Source organism: Marmota marmota, unplaced genomic scaffold (assembly GCF_001458135.2).
Source record: "Marmota marmota marmota unplaced genomic scaffold, marMar, whole genome shotgun sequence".
Classification (NCBI taxonomy): Eukaryota; Metazoa; Chordata; class Mammalia; order Rodentia; family Sciuridae; genus Marmota; species Marmota marmota.
This window is the reverse complement of record NW_025999842.1, coordinates 37,252,194-37,275,863: the sequence shown is the minus strand read 5'-3', so window position 1 is coordinate 37,275,863 and position 23,670 is coordinate 37,252,194. Positions and strand designations below refer to the sequence as shown.

Sequence of the window (23,670 nt, the reverse complement as noted above, 5' to 3'; positions counted from 1 at the left end):
AAGATATATTTTGTACCAAGAGTAGATCCAATCCATGAAACCCTGGAATTCTCCTATTCATTTGTTGCTTCATTTCACAACAGCCCATTTCAGAGCAGATCTGTCTGGAAAAGTCATATCTTAGCTTGTACAAAATTTAGCTTCTCCCTTTCCATTCCAGATTCCTCTCTTTCACTATATCATTGTTCCCCATCCTCAGTGACTGAAAGCGACAACCTTTGGGGTCTTATTATTACATAAAATTTTCCGTCTGTTTTGCTTCAGACCTTGCTCTGCATGGCTAATGCCACATAAAGCTCAGACTCCATTAGCAAAACGTAAAGATGAAAGGCTTTAGTTTTTCTTCCTTTTTCATAAAGATAGAATGAGGATGGTTATTACACCTAATTTCAAAAATAATATTTTGATGTTTTTATTTTAATAGTTTTATGATGCTTTCTTTAAAAAACAAACTAAGTTACTAAAAGCTACAGTTTATATGTTGGCACTCACTAATATTGAGTACTTAAAGGTAAAATAGCAATTATAATTTTTCATTTCAAAATACCATGCATACTGCTGTTTTCATTTTTGCATTAAAAAGCAAATGCATATTGTTTTTATATAAATTTTAGTTATGCCTCTCAACAACCATGTATTTTGAATATTTCTTTTAGAAAAGTAGAAGCATTGTTTTACCATCCAGGTTTTACCAGCCAGTTGCTTAGTCCTTTGAAATATTTTTTAAATGTTAATATTATCATTAGAAAGTGACCAAAAGTTCAAAGCATGCAAACTACACATTTGGGTATTCTTACTTTATAAAAGTTGTTGGAGTTTAAGGACATTTTCAATATTTTTTCAGTAATATAATGAACCTTAGTCACTTAAACTCTATAAACACATAGTAAAGTTAAACATACAAATTGACAATACTTATAAAATATTTTAACTATGAGTAATAAACCTTGCTCAGAGTACTTCCTGAATTTTATAGAAATTTTAAAGATTACTACAGAGTGTTAGAAATGGATTAATTTCTGCCATGTATAAATGCAACAATTATCAAATTACAGTTCCTACTTCATATATAACTATTTGAGGGTAAGGTGGTAGTAAAAGAAACATATCAGTCTTCTGTCTTTAGATCTTATTCTCCAGGTAGGAAGCATGAAAAACAAGATGCAGAAGACGTCACAAAGTAGCATATAGCTGATCATACACTGACTGTCCTTAGCAATGATTATATTCTATAAAGATATTTATAAGGACCAAACAAGTCAGACGTCGATTTCATTGTCATCATTCATGTGCTGTTGAGAAGAATACCTGCCTTTATTGTTGCTCTTTATTCTTCCTCTTTATTCTTCATAATCCTCATTGTTCCTTTGTCATGGCTTTTGTCTAATTTTTTTTTGAAACTTTAATTGCTAAACTGTATTATAACACAGCTTCTAATAGCCTCCAAACTGTAAGTTGCAGGCAGAACAAAGAAACAGAAGAATGAAGTAGTATGGTAGCTTTCTTCCCCGTTATCTGTTGAGAGTAGTCCCAGGATCTGTCTGTTCTTGCAACAAAGCCACACACACTTATTTGTATGTTACTTCTTACATTAAAAATTCAAATCTAAGAAAAGCTACTGTTTTAAATTATAAAATAGTTTAATAAACCATCTCATCTCTTTGGGTATATTAGATTTACATTATATATTAAGATAATACCTAGGCTTGCATAATGTAGCTTAGAAAGAACACCCTAATTATTGGTCCTGCTTTTAAACATTATATGTTTTCATCAACTTTCTTGTTATTAATTCATCATTAGGGAATTTGAATAGCAATTATAGTATTTTAACTACATTTTCTCACTACAGATTCCTTAATTTAGCATTCATTTCAATGATCTGCCTTTAAAACAATTTATTACCCACTCTGAAGTATAGTGGTAATGTAATTTATTAGGCATCAAGAAATGAATCCTTCTTAATTACTCCCAAGTGGTTTAATAGCTGAAAAGACCTACAGCAAAGATCTGCTGAATTGGGTAATAAGATATCAATGTGCTTTGTATATCAGTCAGACCAAGTTCACTTTCTTTTATAAAACTTTAATTAGACCCACTTGATTTCATAGCTAAAAAACTCTGAGGAATACCCACAGGAAGGACAGAAATGGTTCTCCAAAAATTCTGTTTTCTCTGCTCAGCTGCCAGAACAAAAATTTAATTGTAATTAAGACCCCCAACCCTCCCAAATTTCAGGGCAGACCATCTTTACCTTAAAAATTCTGAGCATATTTCCTACAGAGTTTGCATTGCATGATAACCATTACACAGTAAGCATTCCATGACTTAGAGTTGACTGGTTGGATCAGTCTTGCTTGCTGAATTTGGCAAGAAGCATCCCAAAGTGCTTATTTTCTAACCTGTTGAACAGAATCATTTAATAGTGTCCTTCTATACCTCAGAATTTCTGCCAAAGACTGACATTTGTTTTGACATAATTGATAGTGAACTATTCTTTCCAATAGTAATTGCTTTTTGGCTTTAGTGGTCCAAAGATCAATGATGCCTGGCTTTTAACTGTCACAGACTAACCAGAATCTCCCAAATTATTATGGAGATGCCAGCCTCAGTGAAGTATACAAAACAAAACTTACTTACCATTATTATTTCACTTAAGAAAAAGACAGGCTTATCACAAAAACAGGAAGAACATAGATTTAGAATAAAAAAGAATCATTATAATCGAATAAAATTTGGCCTGCCAAAGAATTTACAACTCTGTCCTTATTTTCCTCAGCTCTTAGAAATCACAACTTCAGACCACTTCAGGTTTGTGATAGTAAACCATATGACCATCTTAAAGGAGAGTGTTTTTCTTAAATTAACTATTAGGCCACATGTATGGTGACAATGAGTACAGGACTGTGTTCTTTAAATACAAATTTGGAGTAGATGTCAATCCTACAACTCTTTTGTTTTTGGTTTTTAGTTATATTAGATTCAGAACATACTGGGCAACTCTGTATCTTGGCCAGTATACTTGACTTTAGGATTACACTGGTACATAAAGCAGGATCTCAGACCCTGATGATCTTAGAATCTAGTAGAAGATTGGCCAGTAAGATTACAGCAAGAGACAATAGGGCAGATTTGGGGGAATCATTAGAAGCCTGGAGTCCATGTTGATTTCACATAGCTTGGCCCATATATAATTTGCTGACCCATAGAATGAAAGGCAGACAAAGAGACTAACACACATAGTTCAATTTCAGTGTAGTCTTGGTGTCTTTAGTACTGTCTTAGAATGATGTTTATGTGCTAAACTAAGGACAATGGAACAATTGGATAAAAGTAAGGAGGAATTTGAAGGAGTTGTCTAGTAAGCTAATTTAATGAATTACCATTTCTGAAGATGGACTATACTATGCTTCTATTTCATTCTGAGTTTTTTTTAGGAAAGTGTCTGGTTATAAATGATTATGTATAGTTACCCTCCCCCTAGTTTTAAAAGACTTGATGCCATCATTTATAACACATGGATCTGAGATATATTAAGAGTTCCCGGAAATTTCTGAATGTGGTGGGACATCACAGGCCCACACTATAAAGAGAAATAACTCTGGAAGTAGTGGGCACTTATGCCTTCAATACCCATTTACCAAGTCTGTCCTCCTTATCAGTTTCAACAATTAAACTAACATCTTTCAGCTGGAATCTATGTAGATATTTCTGTCTTTTAATAAGCTAGCTTTAAAATGGAACTAATTAGACACACCATTGAATTGTTTATAGTGGCAAGAATAAAAATAAATTATCTTTAGTGTTCATCAGTGGGATATATTTAAATAAATGAGAATATATCTAGTCAGACACTATGAACTCAATAAGATGATGTACATTGATAGGCATGGAAACTCTATGAAAAGTGCAATGTGTATGTAAAACAATGTATGATGCTTTTTTTGAAGTAAAATAAATGTGTGTGCATACACATATGTACTAAGTGTGTCAAAATGCTTTCTTATCCATTCTGCTCGCCTTTCCAGTAGTGGTCTTTGAACTTAATGATAAGTCATGCCAGTTTGTCCAATAACTGGAAAAAAAAAAAAAAAACTGTGTTCAACTTCTCTATAGTCTGTTGGTAGCAGTTAGCAAAGAGATGTTACCCAAAGTACAACTGAAAAGAATTACAGTGTCTTGAGACCTCAGGAACAGATATTTTTATGGAATTTGAGAGGGTTTCTCAGCATCTGAGTCTGTAACCCCCAACTTCCTCCACAATTCAAGACGGTCAGATGCAAACACAGAAGTACTGATGTCAGAATAAACTAAAATAGGTCTTCAATTTCAACATTGTCTGAGGTAACTATCCCAGACAGGATTGAGCAAGACATGGCTAGTTTCAAGCATTATTTTAGCCCTTGGTTAAGAGTATAAGTGTGGAAATTCCTTAGAAATTTAACCCACGTGCTGCTGCTCAAAGCAGTAGCTGTGGATTATGAATGAATTCAATCCAATGTCTGTCCTTTATTAGCCACCTTGTCCCTGAGAGGATAGTTCTCCTATAGAATCCCTATGGGATTTCCTATGAATGGTCTGCTGGAGTGTCTTGGCTAGTCCAAGAAGTGTTAGTCCAACTCCTACTGAGATCTTAGAATGTGAACTTGTAAGTTTAGCATTGTGCAGACCTTTTCAGGAAGGAGGCATTTATAAGTGAAGCTGAAATTGCTTTATCTCAGAATCAATTGGCTTTGGGAATACAGCTAAATGAAACAGTCATTCATGAAATTTCTAATTATTCTTCCTTAATTTGTACTAAAATCCAAAAGGAATAATATCAGATTATTTGCTCTTTTGCATTAAATATCCCCGTGTGCCATTCCGTTTGCATATATGAGTAAGGATTTCTAATAAAGTATAGGATATAGGGGAGTTTTTCTTCAAAAAATGGATAAATTCATCACCCCAAAGAGTAAACTATACAGTGGACTATGAACTCGAAGGGAGTTTGCTCACTGATCAATTAATCAGAAATTATGCAGCCAAGAATTCTCAAACAAGAAGTATTTTTTTTATTCTTTATATTTTAATAAAATTCTTCATTTCCCATTTTGCACAGAATAGCAAGTGGCAAGGAAGAAGTGTAAATCAAAAGTCATAGCTAATTAGAACTGTATATCTATTCAATGCTTTGTCAATATATTCACCTGGCACCTTTTTAGAATCATTTCCGTTTTTAAAATTCTTTACTTGTAGCATTTCATTATCCCAGTAGCCAGATATATGTGTTAATTATCCAGATTATGTGTGGACAGTCACTGCAACATATACCTTTAGTTACCTCATTTTAAGATTCTTTTGAAAGGACACATCATCCATCCAGAACAATCCTGCAGCTACTTGAATCATTACAGGCTCTAGGGAAGGAGTTAGCTGCTCTCCCATGGGATTCAGCATGAACGGAATAGCACTATTAGTACCATAACTCCTTCCTCTGGCCCCGTTAACCATTCCCAGGAGACAGAAGGAAAAGCATATGAAGTCCATTGCTTATCAGAGCTGTGAGGTCAACAAATTATTATGCTTTCTTGCTTTTGAGTACAATGGGATGAGGAAGTATATCACAACTTTTGCTAATAAACCACACTCAAATTACAGTCTGTAAAGACACAAAATAGTAATCCACATTCTCTAAAGAATTATAGTGATTGCGTTCTTTTAAGGATGTGTTTCTAAGTTCAGTTACCAAAAGCAGTTATTTTTGTTGTGACATGTTTTATTTTCAAATAATTATTACCTTTGTAGAATGTTGAAAATTTAACTTAAATTGGAAATTGAAATGTACATATTAAGTAATATTCCAGTTTAAAATGGAAGAACTAGGGATTGGATGAAACAGAAATAAGTGAAACAAGAGTGATACAACAGTTTAAAGTTCTGTTCCAGGATCCTTTGAACCAAAACATTTGGCAGCTCCCCAAATCATGTTAATTGCCTTTTTGTGTATGCATTTCAGTAAGCCAACTCATCGTTTTGGCTCAAGATGTAGTCGTTATAACAAGATTGGGAATATTTAAGTATTCCTCCCTTTCATGTCTGTCCTATAGAACTAATAGTTTCTGAACACAGACTGTTATTTTGTGTTAAAAATATTTTCCTAGAATATAATTCATCTTTATAAAACAAACCATATAAAGAATACCACAACTGCCTATAAAAACACTTGTGATTATGGAATTAAAGTTTAAGGCATTTCAAATCCCCTGCTCCCAGAGATGAGAGTCATTTTGGCCCACAGGTCTAGAATTCCTGGCCTTTGGTAACATGGGATACAGACCTCAAGAGCAGAACACTCTCTTTACTCAGTTCCCTTTGTCACCAGACCACCTTTGTAGGGCCAAATGCCGACTGTTCATGCTTCATAATAGTGATGGGAGCCTTACAAATATATAGATTCCTCAGGAGACTCAGAATCTGGAGTCAAAAAAAAAAAAGAGCCTTATAAATCATTCTGTGCACCCCCTATTCAGGTGAGTGACCAAGAGTGCTTGAAATGCAAGAGTGGCAGCAGCCATTTCCAGGACACACATGTCAGCTGTGATACCCAGTCGTGTATGCTCTATGTTCTTCCCAGATCAACCTGCATGGCTTTGCAAGAAAAGACAAGTGACCTGTGTAATCTCTAGGTAGAGTTGTGCCCTCTAGAGTTTCTTGAACCACTCCCTGATGTATATTTACATACAACCATTACAACCACTGATGTTTTTAATAATTTTACTGAAATATCTTAATTCTGTAGGTTGAATGCATGATAACTGGAGCCATAAAAACATACCATATATTCTAAATCCGGCTTTCTTTCTATTAGTATGATGTATGCTTTTAATGTTCTTGCTCCTTATAAACTAAGCGGTGATAGAAAAGAGGGCTATTTTCCTTCTGATATGCGTATCGGGAGGATGAAGAAAGGCAATGAAGGAAGGACATTAAAATTTAAATTTTTTAACATTAAAAAATTGTCATTAGACCTCTAGTTTCCTCTTGATTCTCTACATTAAGAGCAGGGAACAAATGCATGGATACAAAAGAAATTTGAGTTTTATTTGGGACATTGCTATTGCTTAACTGCACATATGAGTGTGCTACTGCACACTCTAATCCTCTGGATTGAAAAGAATGAGTCCCTGAAGATCTGGAAGGGGATTGGGCTTCCTCAGCTCTCTGTTCTCTTTCTACTTCAGGATGAAGTCACCCCCTCTTACATTGAACCTGTCTTATATTGCTGCTTTGTTTTTAATATTTCACAAAAAATATGGAATTTTTTTGTTTTGCTGAATAGGTCATTGACTTTGCTCAGTGATGGAATGCCTGGAATAATAAAAAAATTGATATGTCATGACAACAAATTAATGACCAATTACTATGTGTATTGGCCATATGGTAATAAAATCTGAAAGTAGCTCTTCATTTCATTTGGATGATTGGACATTCCTTTTATCTAAACCAACAATGAAAATAAAAACTGACTCACATTCCCAGAACCTAAAATTTAGGGCATTTTCTAAAATAAATGACTATGTGATTTTCAAATATCTGATTTATTTCTCTCTACTTTTGTTAGGAGTACTGTACTTCTGTGTTTTTTTCGGGAAAAAAATCTGGTGGGTTTTGCACTAAAAAAGAACAAGAATATGAATGAGTCTATCCCAGAACTTCAGGCGCCAGCCGTCCTCATCGTTCTCCTTCCACATTCTCTCAGCAGCCTGTCTGCAGAGCCAACGACAGGGCTGAAAGGGTTTATCCAAGCAGAGGAGTTCAGTTAGGAAATTGAGGGGACACCATAAAAAGCATTGAAATGAGATCAATCTGGGAAAGAAAGGAAAGTGAGAATTCTACAAGCCTCCAAGAACTGGCCTCAGCTTATCCTTAACCCTTCTCTCCCAAAGAGGGCTCCTGAGGGGTGCTCTTCTCATCCTCCTTTTCCTCCATTCACGGGCATCCAGAGCCACCTCAGGTTCCTGGCTAGCGCTTCTGCTTGTGCATTCTCTCCGTGTCCAGCACCTTTCACCTTTCCTCACTAAGGCTTATCCTGAGGATTCTCCTGCTTAAAGCAGTCTGTGATCCCTAGGACACTAGATTGTGTGTCCTGGCTTTAGATAGTTAGGGAAATCTACTCACATTGATCTCGGCATTTGCTGTATCCTATCGGGATTATTTATGCGTAGGCCTTTCTCTCTCATTACACTTTTAAGTCTTTGAGCAAAGAGTGATTCATTATTATAACTATACTTGTAAGCCAATGCTGTGTGCTTAATCCCTGGCAAAACAGTATACAGTAAATGTGCATCTCAACTAAAGCCAAAAGGTGCATTTTCATGTACTGGACAGGGAATTTATTGGTCATGAGAATAATTGACTTATTTAAATTACTACATATGTCTTCAAGTTTTAAGTGGTTCTCCAAAAATAAACTGTATCCAGGAGTCTGACCACGTCTCAAGAGTCAATTCATGCATATTTATGTACATGTAACCCTTGTAGACTATCTCTTTTATTTTCAAATAATGATTGCTTGTGTATTTGTGTGCATGTAACCCTGGGCCAGGGATGTAGCTAAATGGTAGTACTCTTGCCTACCATGCATGAGGTCCTGAGTTTTATCCCAGGGTGTGTGCACACATGCGCGTGCACACACACACACATACACACACACTCTCAAATCCTCCAGGATGAGTCATAAGGCAATAATGTTTGAGTCTCATGTTTTTAATATCTCCTGTATTTGTTAACAAATTTATTTGGATTCCTGAGCATAGATTAAATAAAGACAAGGAATGTTATTGCCTTAGAAAATAGATAATATAATGTGAAGATAAATGTAAGGAAGGAAATCTAGTAAATGAAGGGAGAATTTGGAAAAGATTGAAATATATAACTAATGAATCTTTGAAATTTATCTTCTGTACAAATGGATTTTTGTAAATATTGTGAATGTCTAAAATCCTATAGAATCCATATTAGTCAGCTTTCTGTTATTATAACAAAAAGCCTGAGATGATCAACTTAAAAAGAGGAATGGTTTATTTTAAATCAAAGTTTTGGAGGTTTTAACCCATGCTCAGTTGGTACTGTGGCTTTTGGGCCTGTGGCAAGGCAATACATCATGGCAGGAGGTTATGGGCAGAGGAAAGAGAGAAGGAGGAGTCAGGATCCCATTATCCACTTTCAGAATATGCCCCCAATGACTAATACTTCCCAGTATGCCCCACCTCTTAAAGGTTTCTATGGTCATTCAATTGCACTAAGCAGGGGAGTCACCCTTAAACACTTGGGCCTTTGGGGAAAATTCAAGATACAAACTATAGCAGAATCTCAGGCTGACATTAATTAAAATGTTTAAGGGTTGGGCATGGGAAGAGTGTTTTCATCTGATTTTGTTTTATATTCTACTTGGAATGGTTGTACAACTCTTTATTACACCTATATCTTGCTAAATATTTGTCTGTTCATCAATAGCAAGTACACAACCACTTCTTTCTGACTTAAGTAAACCTAATTCTCGATTTAGAGATAAGAAGAAAATCCTAAAGCCAATACTCAAAGAAAGCAATGCTCGGTTTTACAATATTCAGCATGGACTATTAGCTGAAAAGCCACTGCAAAAAGCTGCCTCTTACTTCTACTATGTAGGACTGTGAAAATGGAATTAGTCTAACTCATAATTCTTCAATCTTCTCTCCTTTAGTGGTATTGGAAGGAACTGGCCCTGGGCATCAGGAGGCAGCAGTATTCTGGCAGAATTTGGAACACTGCATTTGGAGTTTATGCACTTGAGTCATTTATCAGGAAACCCCATTTTTGCTGAAAAGGTGAGATTCTCTAGTACAAATTGCATTGCAAAGCAGGTCTTATGAGAAATAATATCCTCTCCTGGGAGACTTGGTAACACTGGATGTGGAAAATAGCCACCAAGGTTCACACAGCTCTTTAGGAAGTTTGGTAATATGAGCATTTCATTTGACTGTAAACCCCCAGTCTTTCCATGGCACCATCTGACTCAGGAGGAGAAGTCCTGGTTTCCACATTTGCTCTCTGTACTCTAAGTTACTTCATCTGATTTTTTTTCCTTGTCTAAAATATATAATGTTGCATGGACTATATGAGGCAAGCATGTAAAAGGCTTAAACTCAAAGTGTTATACAACTGTGAGGTAAGACTTGAATTGATTTCGAGTTTTCAGAAAGAAAATGCATAGATATTTAGATAAATTCATATCCACCCCCACAACTCTGTCCTTAGCTTTCACCCCACTTTTCTGCTCCCCTTTATAACAATTCCTTGTAAAGCTTTATCTGTTGTCTTCTCTTCTTGTCTCCCACTCTTGAACCCTGTCCACTTGGGCTTTTCTCCCATTGACACTTAACACAATGATCAATGAGTGCCACATTGTTGAGGCCATTTGTCACTCACCCCTTTGTCTTCCCTGCCCTCTTCAAATTCAGTATAGCTGGTCAGTTCCTTCTTCATAAGGCACACTTTGCCCTTGTCTGCAGGCATGTAAAACTCTACTGGTTTTCCCCTTTCTTTGCTGGGTGCTCCTTCTTAGACTCTTTTCTTGGAACCTATCGTAGCCTGTAAGCATTGGAAAGCACCAGGACTCAAACCTGGGTCTCTTCCTTGTTATATTCCCTTCCTACATTGTCTCATCCACTGTCAGGGCTTTATATACCATCTCTATATTGACCCACTGTTTATAATTCCAGTCCCAGCCTGTACCTTGAACTTCGGATTCTGTACACAATATTTATTCAACATCTCCACTAGGAGGCCTAATTGACAAGTCCCACTTAAAATCCCCAGTCCCAGACCCAACCCCAGACAGACTTCTACACCAATTTACCATTTGGGCAAATAGCACATCAGTTTATCCAGTGGCTCAGGCAAAAGATGTTGAAGTCATCCTCTTTCTGTAAACCCCAGGTCTACTCCATCAAGAAGCCTCTGGCACTATCTTTTTGCCTCTGCTGCCACCCTGGTCCAGGGCCTGTTGTTTCTCACCAGGACTCTGCAGTGGCCACCTGACTTGTGGTTCCTCTCTTTCCCCCCTCCCCTCAGTCACACCAGTTCTATAAAACAGTAAGCCTTTGCTGATACTCAAGAGTAATAACAGCACTTATTGTTCCCTGTGAGGCCTGTGTGCCTGGGCACTGCCCACTCTCCCAAGTGCTTGCCACCATTCTCCCCTTTACTTCCTCACCTCTGGCCTCAGTGGCCTTACCAAACCCACTCTCTTCTCAGGACTTTTATATTCGTTCCTCCCTCTGATCAAATGCTCTTCCTTCACATTTCTCCATGATCTGCCCCCTCACTTCTTGAAAATTCTACTCAGACACATCAGCCTTCCTAGACCACCCTGACTAACAGCATACAGCTTCTCCACTTCACTCTGCTCTGTACTGTTTGTTACCCTCTGTCTTAGCTCAGGTTTCCCTAACATAAATGCATAGATTGGGTGCTTTTAAACAACATAAATTTATATCTCACTGTTCTGAAGGCTGTGGAATCCAAGATCAAGATGTGAACAAGGCAGTTTTCAATCTTGGGTCTCTTGACTTACTGTCCTACCACTATCCTATCATGTGCTCAAATGACTTTTTATTTTTATACAGAAAGAAAGAGAGACAGAGACACAGAGAGAGATATCTTGAGTCTCTTTTAAGAGCAATAATTCCATCGTAAAGGCTCTACCTCCTGACCTAATTACCTCCCAAAGCCCTATCTCCATAGAGCTTCAACATATGAATTTGAGAAGGGATGTTATTCGTTCCATAGCACCTTTTTAAAATTATTTTTATGACATTTCTATTGACAGACTATTTTTATTTGCTTTTTTTTCCTGTATCATCCCAATAGTATGTAAAATTCTAAGAGACCAGTGACTTTGTTTACCCACTTATATCCTTAGTTCATAGTATGCGGTCCAGATATGGTAAATAATCAGTGTGATCATAGTCACTACTATTATTTTTGCAACAATAGCTGATGGCAGTTATTTTTGTTCTAACTTGTCATCATTTAAATCCACTTACTTTTTCTAGAGTGGCAAAATAATCAAGAAAGGACAACATGAAAATTTGTTCATAGTAACACTTCATTTTCTGTTGTAGGTAATGAATATTCGAAGAGTCCTGAACAAATTGGAAAAACCAGAAGGCCTTTATCCTAACTATCTGAACCCCAGTAGTGGACAGTGGGGTCAACGTAAGTCAAAATATTAGCATTCCTTTAGCTCTTCGTGGTACCCGGCACTGTGCTTGGAGCAGAAAGAGGGAATACATCTCTTGTTGAGGAATGTTTAATAAAAAGAGAAAAGAGGAATGGTTCCTTTAATAAACCAGTATCTATCATAAGACAGATTGTGTTATATGGAAACTGGACAATTGACTTTCCATGTATAACTGTAAGTATGACATATGAGCACATTCAAAAGTATTCTTCAGAAAGGGAAAGCCTGGTGGGGGTGTGTGTCATATCAGTCCCTAACAAACTGACCACGTGGCAGGAAGGAGAATGTATTCCTCTCTGCTAATGATGAGGGTTTTGCCCAGAGCAGCTCATTCATCCCACTTCATTACGTTCTCTGCCTTTCTGCATGGAGATGCGAACAGGGTACTTTTTCTACTTAATTTAAAAGCCACCAGATAAAGATTTCTTGCCAGAAGAGTTACTTTTAATGTGGGAATAAGCATTATACAAGGACTTGTGATGCCTGAAGCGCTCACTTCAGAGTCTTCAGATAATTTCAAGCAGGTTATAGAGACTTGAGACTAAGTGAAAGAAATGTTCTCAATCTAATTTGGATAAAATGGTGGTAGACTAAGCAGCAGCTGAAAATAAGTAAAGAATATTACATGAGTTGCCTGGCTGTGGTGAGAGTTTTGGCATTGCCTTATAATTTTACTCTAATTTGTGATTTTTCATTATACTTAAATATCTCATTCTTAGATGATTGTGCTTCTCTATTATTTCGGAAGTGCCTCTTTAACGATTAACTAAGTAGGAAAAAAAGTATGCTAAACTCTATATCCATGTTAATGATGGATAGTGGTGAAGGTTGCCATTTATTCAGTGTAGTCTACATGTCACAGAAGTCCTAGGGGTCCACAAGATCAAGAGCACTCTGATGATAATATGGAAACTTTCCAGTTTTTCGCTGCGCTGACATCTGCACTCAAGTTGCAAGAGCAGCAGTGGCTAGAACTACCAAAACCTCAGTGAGAATCAAGGCAGACACCAAACAATACTAATACTCATTATATTCTTCACCACAGTTTAAAAAGAGAGAGAGAGAGAGAGGTTTTTTTAATATTCTTTTTTTATTTTTTATTTGTTCTTTTTAGTTGTACATGACAGTAGAAAGTATTTTGACATATCATATATACATGGAGTATCGTTTCCCATTTTGTGGTTGTACATGATGTAGAGTTTCACTATTCACGTATTCATATATGAACATAGGGAAGATATGTTCAGTTCATTCTACTGTCTTTCCTATTCTCATCCCCCCTTCCTTCTTCCCACTCTACCCTGGCCAATCCAATGAACTGCCCCTTCTCCCTCCTCCTCTCTCCTCCACCTATTGTGAGTCAGCATCCACATATCAGAGAGAACTTTCACAGCCTTTGGTTTTGGGGGAGTGGTTTATTTCACTAGCATGATAGTCTCCAGTTCTGTCCATTTACTGGCAAATGCCATAATTTCATTCTTCTTTATAGCTAAATAATGTTCCATTGTTTATATATACCACATTTTCTTTATCCATTCATCTGCTGAAGAGCATGTAGGTTGGTTCCATAACTTGGTTATTGTGAATTGAACTGCTATGAATAGTGATGTGGCCTCATCACTATAATATGCTGTTTTAAGTTCTCTGGGTATATATGAAGGAGAGGGATAACTGGGTTAAATGGTTGTTGCATTCCAAGTTTTCTAAGGAATCTCCATATTGATCTCCAGTATGGAGTGGTTGCACCAATTTATACTTCTACCAGCAATGTACCTTTTTTCCTATATCCTCGCCAACATTAATTGTTACTTGTATTTTTGATAATTGCCAGTCTGATTGGAGTGAGATGACATCTCAGTGTAGTTTTAATTTGCATTTCTCTAATTGCTAGAGATGTTGAGCATTTTTCATATATTTTTTGACCAGTCATATTTCTTCTTCTGTGAAGTGTCTCTTCAGTTCCTTTGCCATTTATTCATTGAGTTATTTGGGGTTCTTCTGGTGTTAAGTTTTCTGAGTTCTTTATATATCCTGGACATAAATGCTCTATCTGAGGTGCAAGTGGCAAAGATTTTCTCCCATTCTATAGGATCTCTCTTCATGTTCTTCATTGTTTCCTTTGCTGTGAAGAAGCTTTTTAGTTTGATACCATCCCATTTATTGATTCTTTTACTTCTTGCACTTTAGAAGTCTTGCTGAGGAATTTGTTTCCTAAGCCTACATGAGGGAGAGTTGGGCCTACTTTTTCTTCTAGTAGGTATAGGATCTGTGATCTAATACCTAGGTGCTTGATCCACTTTGAGTTGAGTTTTGTGCAGGGTAACAGATAGGAGTCTAATTCAATTTTGTTACATACGGATTTCCAGTTTTCCTAGCACCATTTGTTGAAAAGGCTATCTTTTCTCCAATGTATGTTTATGATGATATAATTGTGTTTGTGTGGGTTTGTTTATGTGTTTTCTATTTTGTACCATTGGTCTTCATGTTTGTTTTGGTGCCAATATCATGCCAGTTTTATTACTGTAGCTCTGTAGTATAATTTAAAGTCTGGTATTGTGATGCCTCCTGCTTTACTTTTTTCACTGAGGATTGCTTTGGCTATTCTGAGTTTTTTATTTTTCCAAATGAATTTCATGATTGCTTTTTCTATTTCTATGAAGAATGTCATCAGAACCTTAATAGGAATTGCATTACATCTGTTTAATGCTTTTGGTTAATATGGCCATTTTGATAATATTAATTCTTCCTATCCAAGAACATGGAAGATTTTTCCATCTTATAAGATCTTCATCAATTTCTTCCTTCAGAGTTCTGTAGTTTTCATTATAGAGATCTTCTACCTCTTTTATTAGCTTGATTCCCAAATATTTTTTGAGGCTTTTTTTTGTTTTTTTTTTTATTTGTTTTAATTAGTTACACATGGCAGTACAATGATCTCGACATATCATACATTTGAATCAGATGGGATATAATTTCTCATTTTTCTGAGTGTACAGGTTGCAGAATTACATTGGTCATGCAGTCACGTATATACCCACAGAGGCTATTTGTAAATGGGATAGTTTTCCTAATTTCTCTTTCGGTTGACTCATCACTGATGTATAGGAACAAAATTGATTTATGGGTGTTAATTTTATATCCTGCTACTTTGCTAAATTCATTTATAGGTTTTAGAAGTTTTCTAGTGGAGTTTTTTGGGTCTTCTAAATATGGAATCATATAGGGCTGGGGTTGTGGCTCAGTGGCAGAGTGCTTACCTAGCATGTGTGAGCACTAGGTTCGATTCTCAGCACCATGTATCAATAAATAAAATAAAGGTCCATTGACAACTAAAAAATTGTTTTTAAATATGGAATCATATAATTGGCAAATGGAGATACTTTGAGTTCTTTCTTTCCTGTTTGTTTCCCTTACATTTCTTCTAATTGCTCTGGCTAGAGTTTTCAGGACTTTGTTGAATAGAAGTGGTGAAAGAGGGCATCCCTTTCTTGTTCTAGGTTTTAGAGTGAATGCTTTCAATTTTTCTCCATTTAGAATTATGTTGGCCTTGTGTTTAGTATTTATAGCTTTTATAAGGTTGAGGTATGTTTTTATGAATATTCTTAATGAAGCAGTATATTAATTATTGATTCTAGTAAATGTCAACTCTTGAGTCCATGTCATGGTAATGTTCTGTATGATGAAATGAATGTCTACAGAAAGCAATTCTGCTATATAATGAAAAATAGTAGTTGCAACACATGTGATTGAGTTGAAAAGTTATTGTTGATTATCGATTATTATTGTTAGTTGCTTTGAGATCATTGTGATTATTGTTTCATGGATCACCACCTTTACTTGAAAGAATGGCTAAAAACAAACTGGTTATTCAGGCTTGGGTAATTAGTAGACATGGTCTCAAAAATGAACCTGTCACTTCAAGAAAAAGTGACAATATTTGTGTCAACGATGATAAAATAAAAATTAGAATTTTGGAAAACTTGTATATGCCCCCATGTGCTTGATACCAATAGTGTTCCTATATGATTAGTGGTAATATTAATAAATGTTTTTTTCATATTGTATAATGAAATGTGTCAACACTTGGAAGATCTGCATAACTCAACCAATCAGTATTTTCCAGATGACCAGTGCATGCTATTACAGAACCATGCATGAGAGAAAGATCCACTCAAAGTGAAAAATAGACTAATAGATTTTTATGTAACACAGTACAGAAATTCTTCGGTATAATTTCTGATGCTACAGAACAACTAAACTTTTAAAAAAATTTAACCTTTAAAAACCACATGTCAGGGCTGGGGATATGGCTCAAGCAGTAGCGCTCTTGCCTGGCATGCGTGCGGCCCGGGTTCGGATCCTCAGCACCACATACAAACAAAGATGTTGTGTCTGCAAAAAAAAAAAAAAAACTAAAAAATAAATATTAAAAAATTCTCTCTCTCTCTCTCTCAATCTCTCTCACTCTTTCTAAAAAAAAAAAAAAAAAACACATGTCAAATTCTATCATATTATCAAAGAAAAATATCCACAATTATCTGAAAACAATTTTATATACTATTCTTCCTTTTTCCAACTATGAAGCTCTGCAGCTTACTTTTCTGCACATATCTTAGCCAAACAACATGTAGCAATGGATTGAAATTAGAGCAGATGTGAGAACCCACCTGTCTCTAGGAAGGCAAACATTAAAATTTGCAAAAATGTAAAACAATGCCAGTCTTCCCACTAACTTTTTTTGTGGTTGTTTTGTAAAATATCACATTTGCATGAAAACTATTTATGTTTACATAATGGATGTATAATCGTTATTTTTAATGAATCAACCAACAAAAATGCTTTTAATGTATCTTGATTTGCCAGTATGATAAATATTGATAGATATTACTCGCATAAACAAGTTCTTCAGGGTACCCTTTATTTGTAACAGTGTAAAAAGTGCTGAGACTAAAACATTTCAGGGCCACTAGGACTGCTGAGATAGACGATGTTCAGCTATGATTCTCTAAATGGGTAACCATTGTTGGAGTCCTCTTCATTGCAGATTTCAAAAGCTGAAGAATAGTCTTCCTGATTTACTATTTTCTCTCTTTAATTTAGGATATAGAAGTCACTATAAAGAGGGACAGAAAGAGCCAGTTGTGTTGGAACATCCTGGCTTCACCTTCCAGGTCACTCATATACTATATATTTGGCCCAGTTTCCTGATACAAAGAGTCCTTTATGTTTGGATTGCTTATGGGCCAATTTCCTAATGGGAAAACAAACAGCATTGATGAGTCTCATGTCCTTCTCCTCCCCCATCCTCCATCCTGTGTTTCATCCACAGAGACACACTTTCTTCTTTTTTAACCAAGGCCTGCTTGGCCATATCTACATCTTGTCCTCTGTCTTTAGCCCTTCAGCCTCTCTTCTTCCTCTACTGAGGCCCAGCTTGATTGCCATTCCTTCCAGAAGCCTTCTTCTTCAACACCCTGCTTGGAATTTGAAGCTTCCTCTACCTCTTTCTCTCCTACCCGGCTCTTTGAACACTTACCTGTAACAATCCTTTTTCCAATGACTTACCTACATGCCCTTCTTCCCAGGGATCCAGAGCTTTGCAAGGTGGCAACCCCGTCTTGTTCATATTTGTCAATCTGGCACACTGTATCTTGTACCTAGTGGAGGTTTACTTAATTGAATTTTGTGAATACTGAAGTGTTTTGTATCTGATCTTTCTGCCTCTGCTTTTACTAATGATTCTCTTTATTCTAACAGTTGCCCGCCCTGGGTCCTCAGTTGTAGCTGAGAAGCATCTTCCTGTCCTGGCCCCTGATAATATAAACAGGTTTTGTGGCCATTGATGGTGGGTGTGGGATTACATGTTTATACACAGAACAATTATCTCACATATAAATAACAAATGTGTGTGTATATAATTAATATTGTTGAGGAATGGTTTCAAAATCAAAATTCAGATTCAGATTAAAATCTACAAGCAAATTAAGAAGTAGAGATATTGACTATTTAATCTTCCTTTGTCTTACTGCTTTTGTTCTTTATTTTGTTTTATCTCCCTTTTTTATATTAGAAATACTAGATATTAGAAAAATTATATATTAGAAATTATTTAAAGGGAACTGTTCCCATCACAAAGAAAACCGTAACTTACCCCTTCAGAGAAGAACATAATATTTGCATGACTACAGTATACAGTTAGAATAAAAATACCATATATGTTCCTCTAAAAAATGGCAGTATTTTTCTTCTGAAAAATTAGGTGCTTTCTCTCCTACATCCACAAAGATGTTTACACAGTTTGCTAATGCAAACTGTCATCCAGGCCCTGGGGAAGTCTAGTGAGGGGCATGTTAATTATCAGAAAGACATGTTTCACCTTTTTGTTCCTTTATTTTGATTTTTTTAACAAATGTGAAATTTTTATAGGTAAAACATTTTAAAAGTTAACTAGCATTTACCAGTATCAAAGTAAATATATTATTACGCAATCCTTTTTCCTTTTTTAAAAATCTCCCAGTGCCCAAACCTGTTTCTTCCATCCATTACAGAATCATAACCCAAGGGAAAAAATTACCATGCTGCTTCTGGCTGCTGGTTTTCAGCTCTTGCTGCTGTAACTCTGAAGGACACGTCTGGATCATGGCCATCATTCTCCATTACTTCATTTAGGCCTTGTTATTTTGACAGTAACCGGACAGTGATTTGCTTTACCACGCATCACTTGCATTTGTCTCCTACAATCATGTTTATGACAACAGGGCTTATTATTGACGAGATAGTACGTAGTCTATTTAGTTTGTAAATGTCAGAGGTTTCTGCCGTGATTTATTTAGGAAACTGTAAAGGTCACTTCAAACACTGCTTATTTTGAGAATCAGGCTCACATTTTCCCATTAAGATTAATTAATGTAATTCTGGACTTTCTGCAATAAGGAAGTTGCATATTTCAATACTTAACAATATGGCCCTCATAGCTTGATGAGAAGTCAATATTTAAGGCTGGCTTAGAATAATTTTGGTTTTCTTGTCAGTTGTTTATTGAGTGCAAGATACTTTGTAGGGGCGGGTGTGGACTGGGAGACATAATGGGCCTGGTTTCTGTTCTCTTGGGTCATAATCTTGTAGGAATGGCAGAAAACAGTTCTACCACATTGTGAAATTACAAGTGTGTTAAATGTGTGTTATCACAAAACTTGTGACAGAGAACCTAGTGGGGACATCAGGGAAGACTTCTCTGAGGAAGTATCCTAGATATGAAGTATATGCATTTTGGGCAGAAGCCCTGAAGTGGGATGGAGCCTGATATTTTTGAGGAAGGGCCATACAGCAAGTGAATGGAGAGCAAGTGGAACAAGACTGATAATACAGAGAAGAGTGAGAGCTTGTAGGGGGCTTCTTGGTCTTCAGAAACACAGAATTGAAGGGCCTCAAGTAATTGGTCAGGATTTCTGCCACATTAGTGTGGGGAATAGACTGGAGTGGTACTGCTGGTAGAGCCTCCTGCACTTGGTGGCAATGTTCTATATCTTTCCTGTCCAGTGTAGTAAGAGTTACATAGAGCTACTGAGCACTACCATGGCTGAGGAACTGAATTTTCTATTGAATTTAAATACATTTCAGTAGACATAGCACACACTTCCAGAATGAAAGCAGGAAATAAAGTAATTGCACATTTCAGAGGCAGAGGTAGGAAGTAGTGGTGGCTTGAACCAGGAAGGTACTGGTGAGGAGAGAGGAAGGTAAATGGATTCAAGAGATAGGTGGGAAGTAAAATTTAGAGTTTGGGAATTCATTGTGTGTAGAAACAAAAGAGAGAAGTAGTAAAGAATGACTACTTGGTTTCTTTTTTGTAGTACCCAGGTCCTCGCATGCTAATCAAGCACTGGACCACTGGGCTATACTCCTAGCCCCATTGACTACCAGATTTCTAAGGGTATAGATGGGAGGATGGAGACCTGGGCAGAAGATAAAGCTCAGGAGGAAAAGATAATGAATTCAGTATCTAGTCTCTTTGATTTTAGATGCCCATATAGAATTCCAAGTGGAGTTGTTGGGAAGGCATCAGAACAGTTGGCCCCCCTCCCTCTCTCCCTCTTTCCCCCTCTCTCTCTCTCCTCCTCTCCCCCTTTTCCTCTCCCTATACTTACCCCCCTCTATGTATATGTATATATGTATGGTTTATTTTGTATAACTATGTCAACAAGTGAGGATCTTATTTTTTAAATAGATAAACAAGTTCTGAGTTATAAAACTTAAAAGGCTATCTTGTTTATCTCAAATTCTCTGAATTCTAGAAATGATGTTTTAAATAGGTTGCATTTTTTTGGTTTATAAACAAGTATGCTTGAAAAATAAAAAAATATTAATTCAAGCCATAGGGAAAAACATACATATGTCTTTGATATTCTGTGATGTCGAAGAGGCAGATCCTAACATGAGGCCCTGTGTGGGTTGTGGAGTCAGATGGCACTGATCAATGTTGTAGTCTCATTTAGCTTCTCTAAGCCTCAGTTTTCTTGCTTTTAAACTCAAGATATGGGCCTACAGTTATAGGGAGTTGGTTGTATTTCCAGTGTGTTGGGCATAATAAATGGCAGTGGAAGTAGATTGTAAGAATGAAGCTTTAGGAGGAAACACTTCTGCTGCCATCTCTTCTTTCTTACTGTCCCTACCTCATCAGTTTTTAACCTTTCAGATTCATAGCACTAGAAAACTTATCAAATAAAATAATAATAATAATAATAATAAAAGGCAAGAGCCTAAGGAGTGTCTTGTTTTACTAGTCACTTCTTAAGATTTGCTAATACTCATAGGTTTGACAGAATTTTATATTATCCAGAAATAAAACAAATAAAAATTTATTGAAATACATACTGTGAAGCATTTTAAGTTGATATTTTTAACTAAATTTTTAGAATTAGGTATCATTACATATCTTTTATCATCATGTTTACAAAACTACTCTGGTAATTATTAAGAGCATATCACATTAATTCACAATCCATCTGCTTATTTCAGAATATCTGAAAATAAGAGATTTGTTGAAATTCAAATGTAACAAGCTGCAGTCAACACGGGATTTTGCACCCTAGTTGCTAATGTGATCTCGCTGCATTATCTGAATTAAAAGCTGAGTCACTCTGAAATTCATTTCCTTCTTTTTTCAGATCATGTGTCAGTTGGAGGACTTGGAGACAGCTTTTATGAATATTTGCTCAAGGCATGGTTAATGTCTGACAAGAGAGATCTGGAAGCTAAGAAGATGTATTTTGATGCTATTCAGGTAACCTGATATTTAAATCATCTTCGCCACTCAGCTCTAACTTATAACTTGCATATTAATCAAGCTTTAATGAAAAAATGAAATACTACATGAGTGGGTTACGAAATTATTTCCTGTGAGGCAGAGTGCAGTGTCTGCCAATATAATTGTAACAATAGTTATCATAGGTGATATTCTTAGTTCTAATTTTTTTTGGTGTTTTGTTGTTGTTGTTGTTTGTTTGTTTTGGTGGGTTAAACCCAGGGCCTTGTGCATGCTAGGCAAGCACTCTACCAACTGAGCTATATCTCCAGCCCCCATGTCCTTAGTTCTAATAGAGCAGTTGTAGGATTTTAGCATGGTTCAAACCTCACAAGCCATGTGTCTAAAAAAGAGTCATGCATCATGTAACATTTCAGTTAGTGACAGACTGTATATATGACAGTGAGCCCTGGAAATTATATTGCCTAATGACATCATAGCTTAGTTTGTACACTCCATGATATTCACACAATGAAGTCACCTAACTGCACCTTGCTCAGAGTATATCCCCTCATTAAGAAAAGCAAGTCTGTATTCTTTCTTCATGAATATGAGTTCCCTTTCTTGAGCTATATATTAAATTATGGGAGAAAATCTTGAATTTATACTCTGAAAATTGTCTAAATTAAAATTGCCCAAGATTATAGACAGTCTCAAAGTAAACGTGTTTCCAGAGGTAAATGGTACTGAAAAGAAATCTAGACATAAAATTATATCTCAACAAACTGGTATTTAAGGAAAGCTCATTAAGAGCTTCAAAAATCATAATACAGGAGGAGTAAGAGGGAACCAGTACGTATTAAACTGTGTACTGTGTGTTGAGCAGTGTGATATGTAGGTATTTTTGATGAAGTGAAGAGGTATAGTTTTCTTTCTCATAGTACTTTAAATATTCACCCAAATTTACAGATAAGGTTGTCGAGCCTCAGAGAGGTTATGTGACAACCAAATTCAAACTAAAATTTGTTAACATTTGCCCCTTTTTATTTTACCACTGTGGATTTATTTGTGAATAAGAATCCCCATACTATATTTAAGGGTTTATTTATAGGCAATAAGTTACTAAGATAAATTAGAAATTACTTAGTATAGTCTATAGGAGGTAGCTAGTAAAAAGTAAACTAAGAAACACTACCAACGAAACACAGGGAGAAAAATTAAGGTTAGAATGTAACAGATTCAAGAAAAGAATTATTTTATATAAAATACTTGTACATGTACCCCAGTTTTCAGAAACCAAATTTTTAGCAGGATTGGGTCCCTTTGTGATTAGGAATTGTGGATGGTTAATTCACATATATTCTTTAAATATTAATCGTTATCAAGATTTCTCAATAGTATTATTAAATTGTGGCTAAATCCTCAGAAAATTGATCTTTTTCTTGACTGCTTAGAAATGTTCTTTTTTTTCAATCAATAGTATTAATTCATAGGAAAAAAAAGTAAATGGCCACTAATATAGCTGCTGTTCTAAATTTGGTCTCTCTGACAAGAGTTTTGGATGATTTTGACGTAGGTGGATTTATTGTTTAAACATAAATGTAGTTTATATTTATAAATACTTTGATTAAATGGATTGAATATTCTATTGGTACATCACTGGGAGCTTCACTAAGCAAAGCACATACAGTTAGTTACTCCATGTACAGGAATCATGAATACCTTAGCTAGAACTTTGGCCTTTATTTGGCCCAGCCTTTATTAAGGACATATGATGTACATCAGAAACAAATTAGGAGCCAGAGAGAAATAGAGACAAAAAACGAACTGGAAAAACGTTCATGGCAAAACTTTGTTCTTCGAGTTATTGTGTTTCCCATAGTTTGGTTTTCCAATTGTCATATATTTCAAGAGACAATGTATTTCTCTGTTCCTCTCCACTAATTTACATGAGTTTCTGTCACTTACAAGCAATGGGATCCTTATTAATAAACTGTCTTGAGAGGTTGTAAATAAATGCACACATTATTTTGCTTCTTAAAAAAAAGGACTTCTCGATTATTAGGAAAAGCTTTTTTATTTTTTATTAATTTAGTTATTTATTTTGAATCCAAGAAAGATTTATTTTCATATATATATATATATATATATATATATA

General features: G+C 35.8%; 1 protein-coding gene across 3 annotated transcripts in view; it reads left to right on the top strand.

The window, feature by feature from the left end:
- Man1a1 (mannosidase alpha class 1A member 1) overlaps positions 1-23,670 on the top strand; it is a 171,947-nt gene that overhangs the window by 131,391 nt on the left and 16,886 nt on the right. For all 3 annotated transcript variants that reach the window (XM_015500769.2, XM_048795787.1, XM_048795765.1), the window contains exons 7-9: positions 9,728-9,851; positions 12,150-12,243; positions 21,436-21,551. In XM_015500769.2, the coding sequence (XP_015356255.1) occupies positions 9,728-9,851; positions 12,150-12,243; positions 21,436-21,551 (334 nt within the window). The remainder of the gene's footprint in view (positions 1-9,727; positions 9,852-12,149; positions 12,244-21,435; positions 21,552-23,670) is intronic.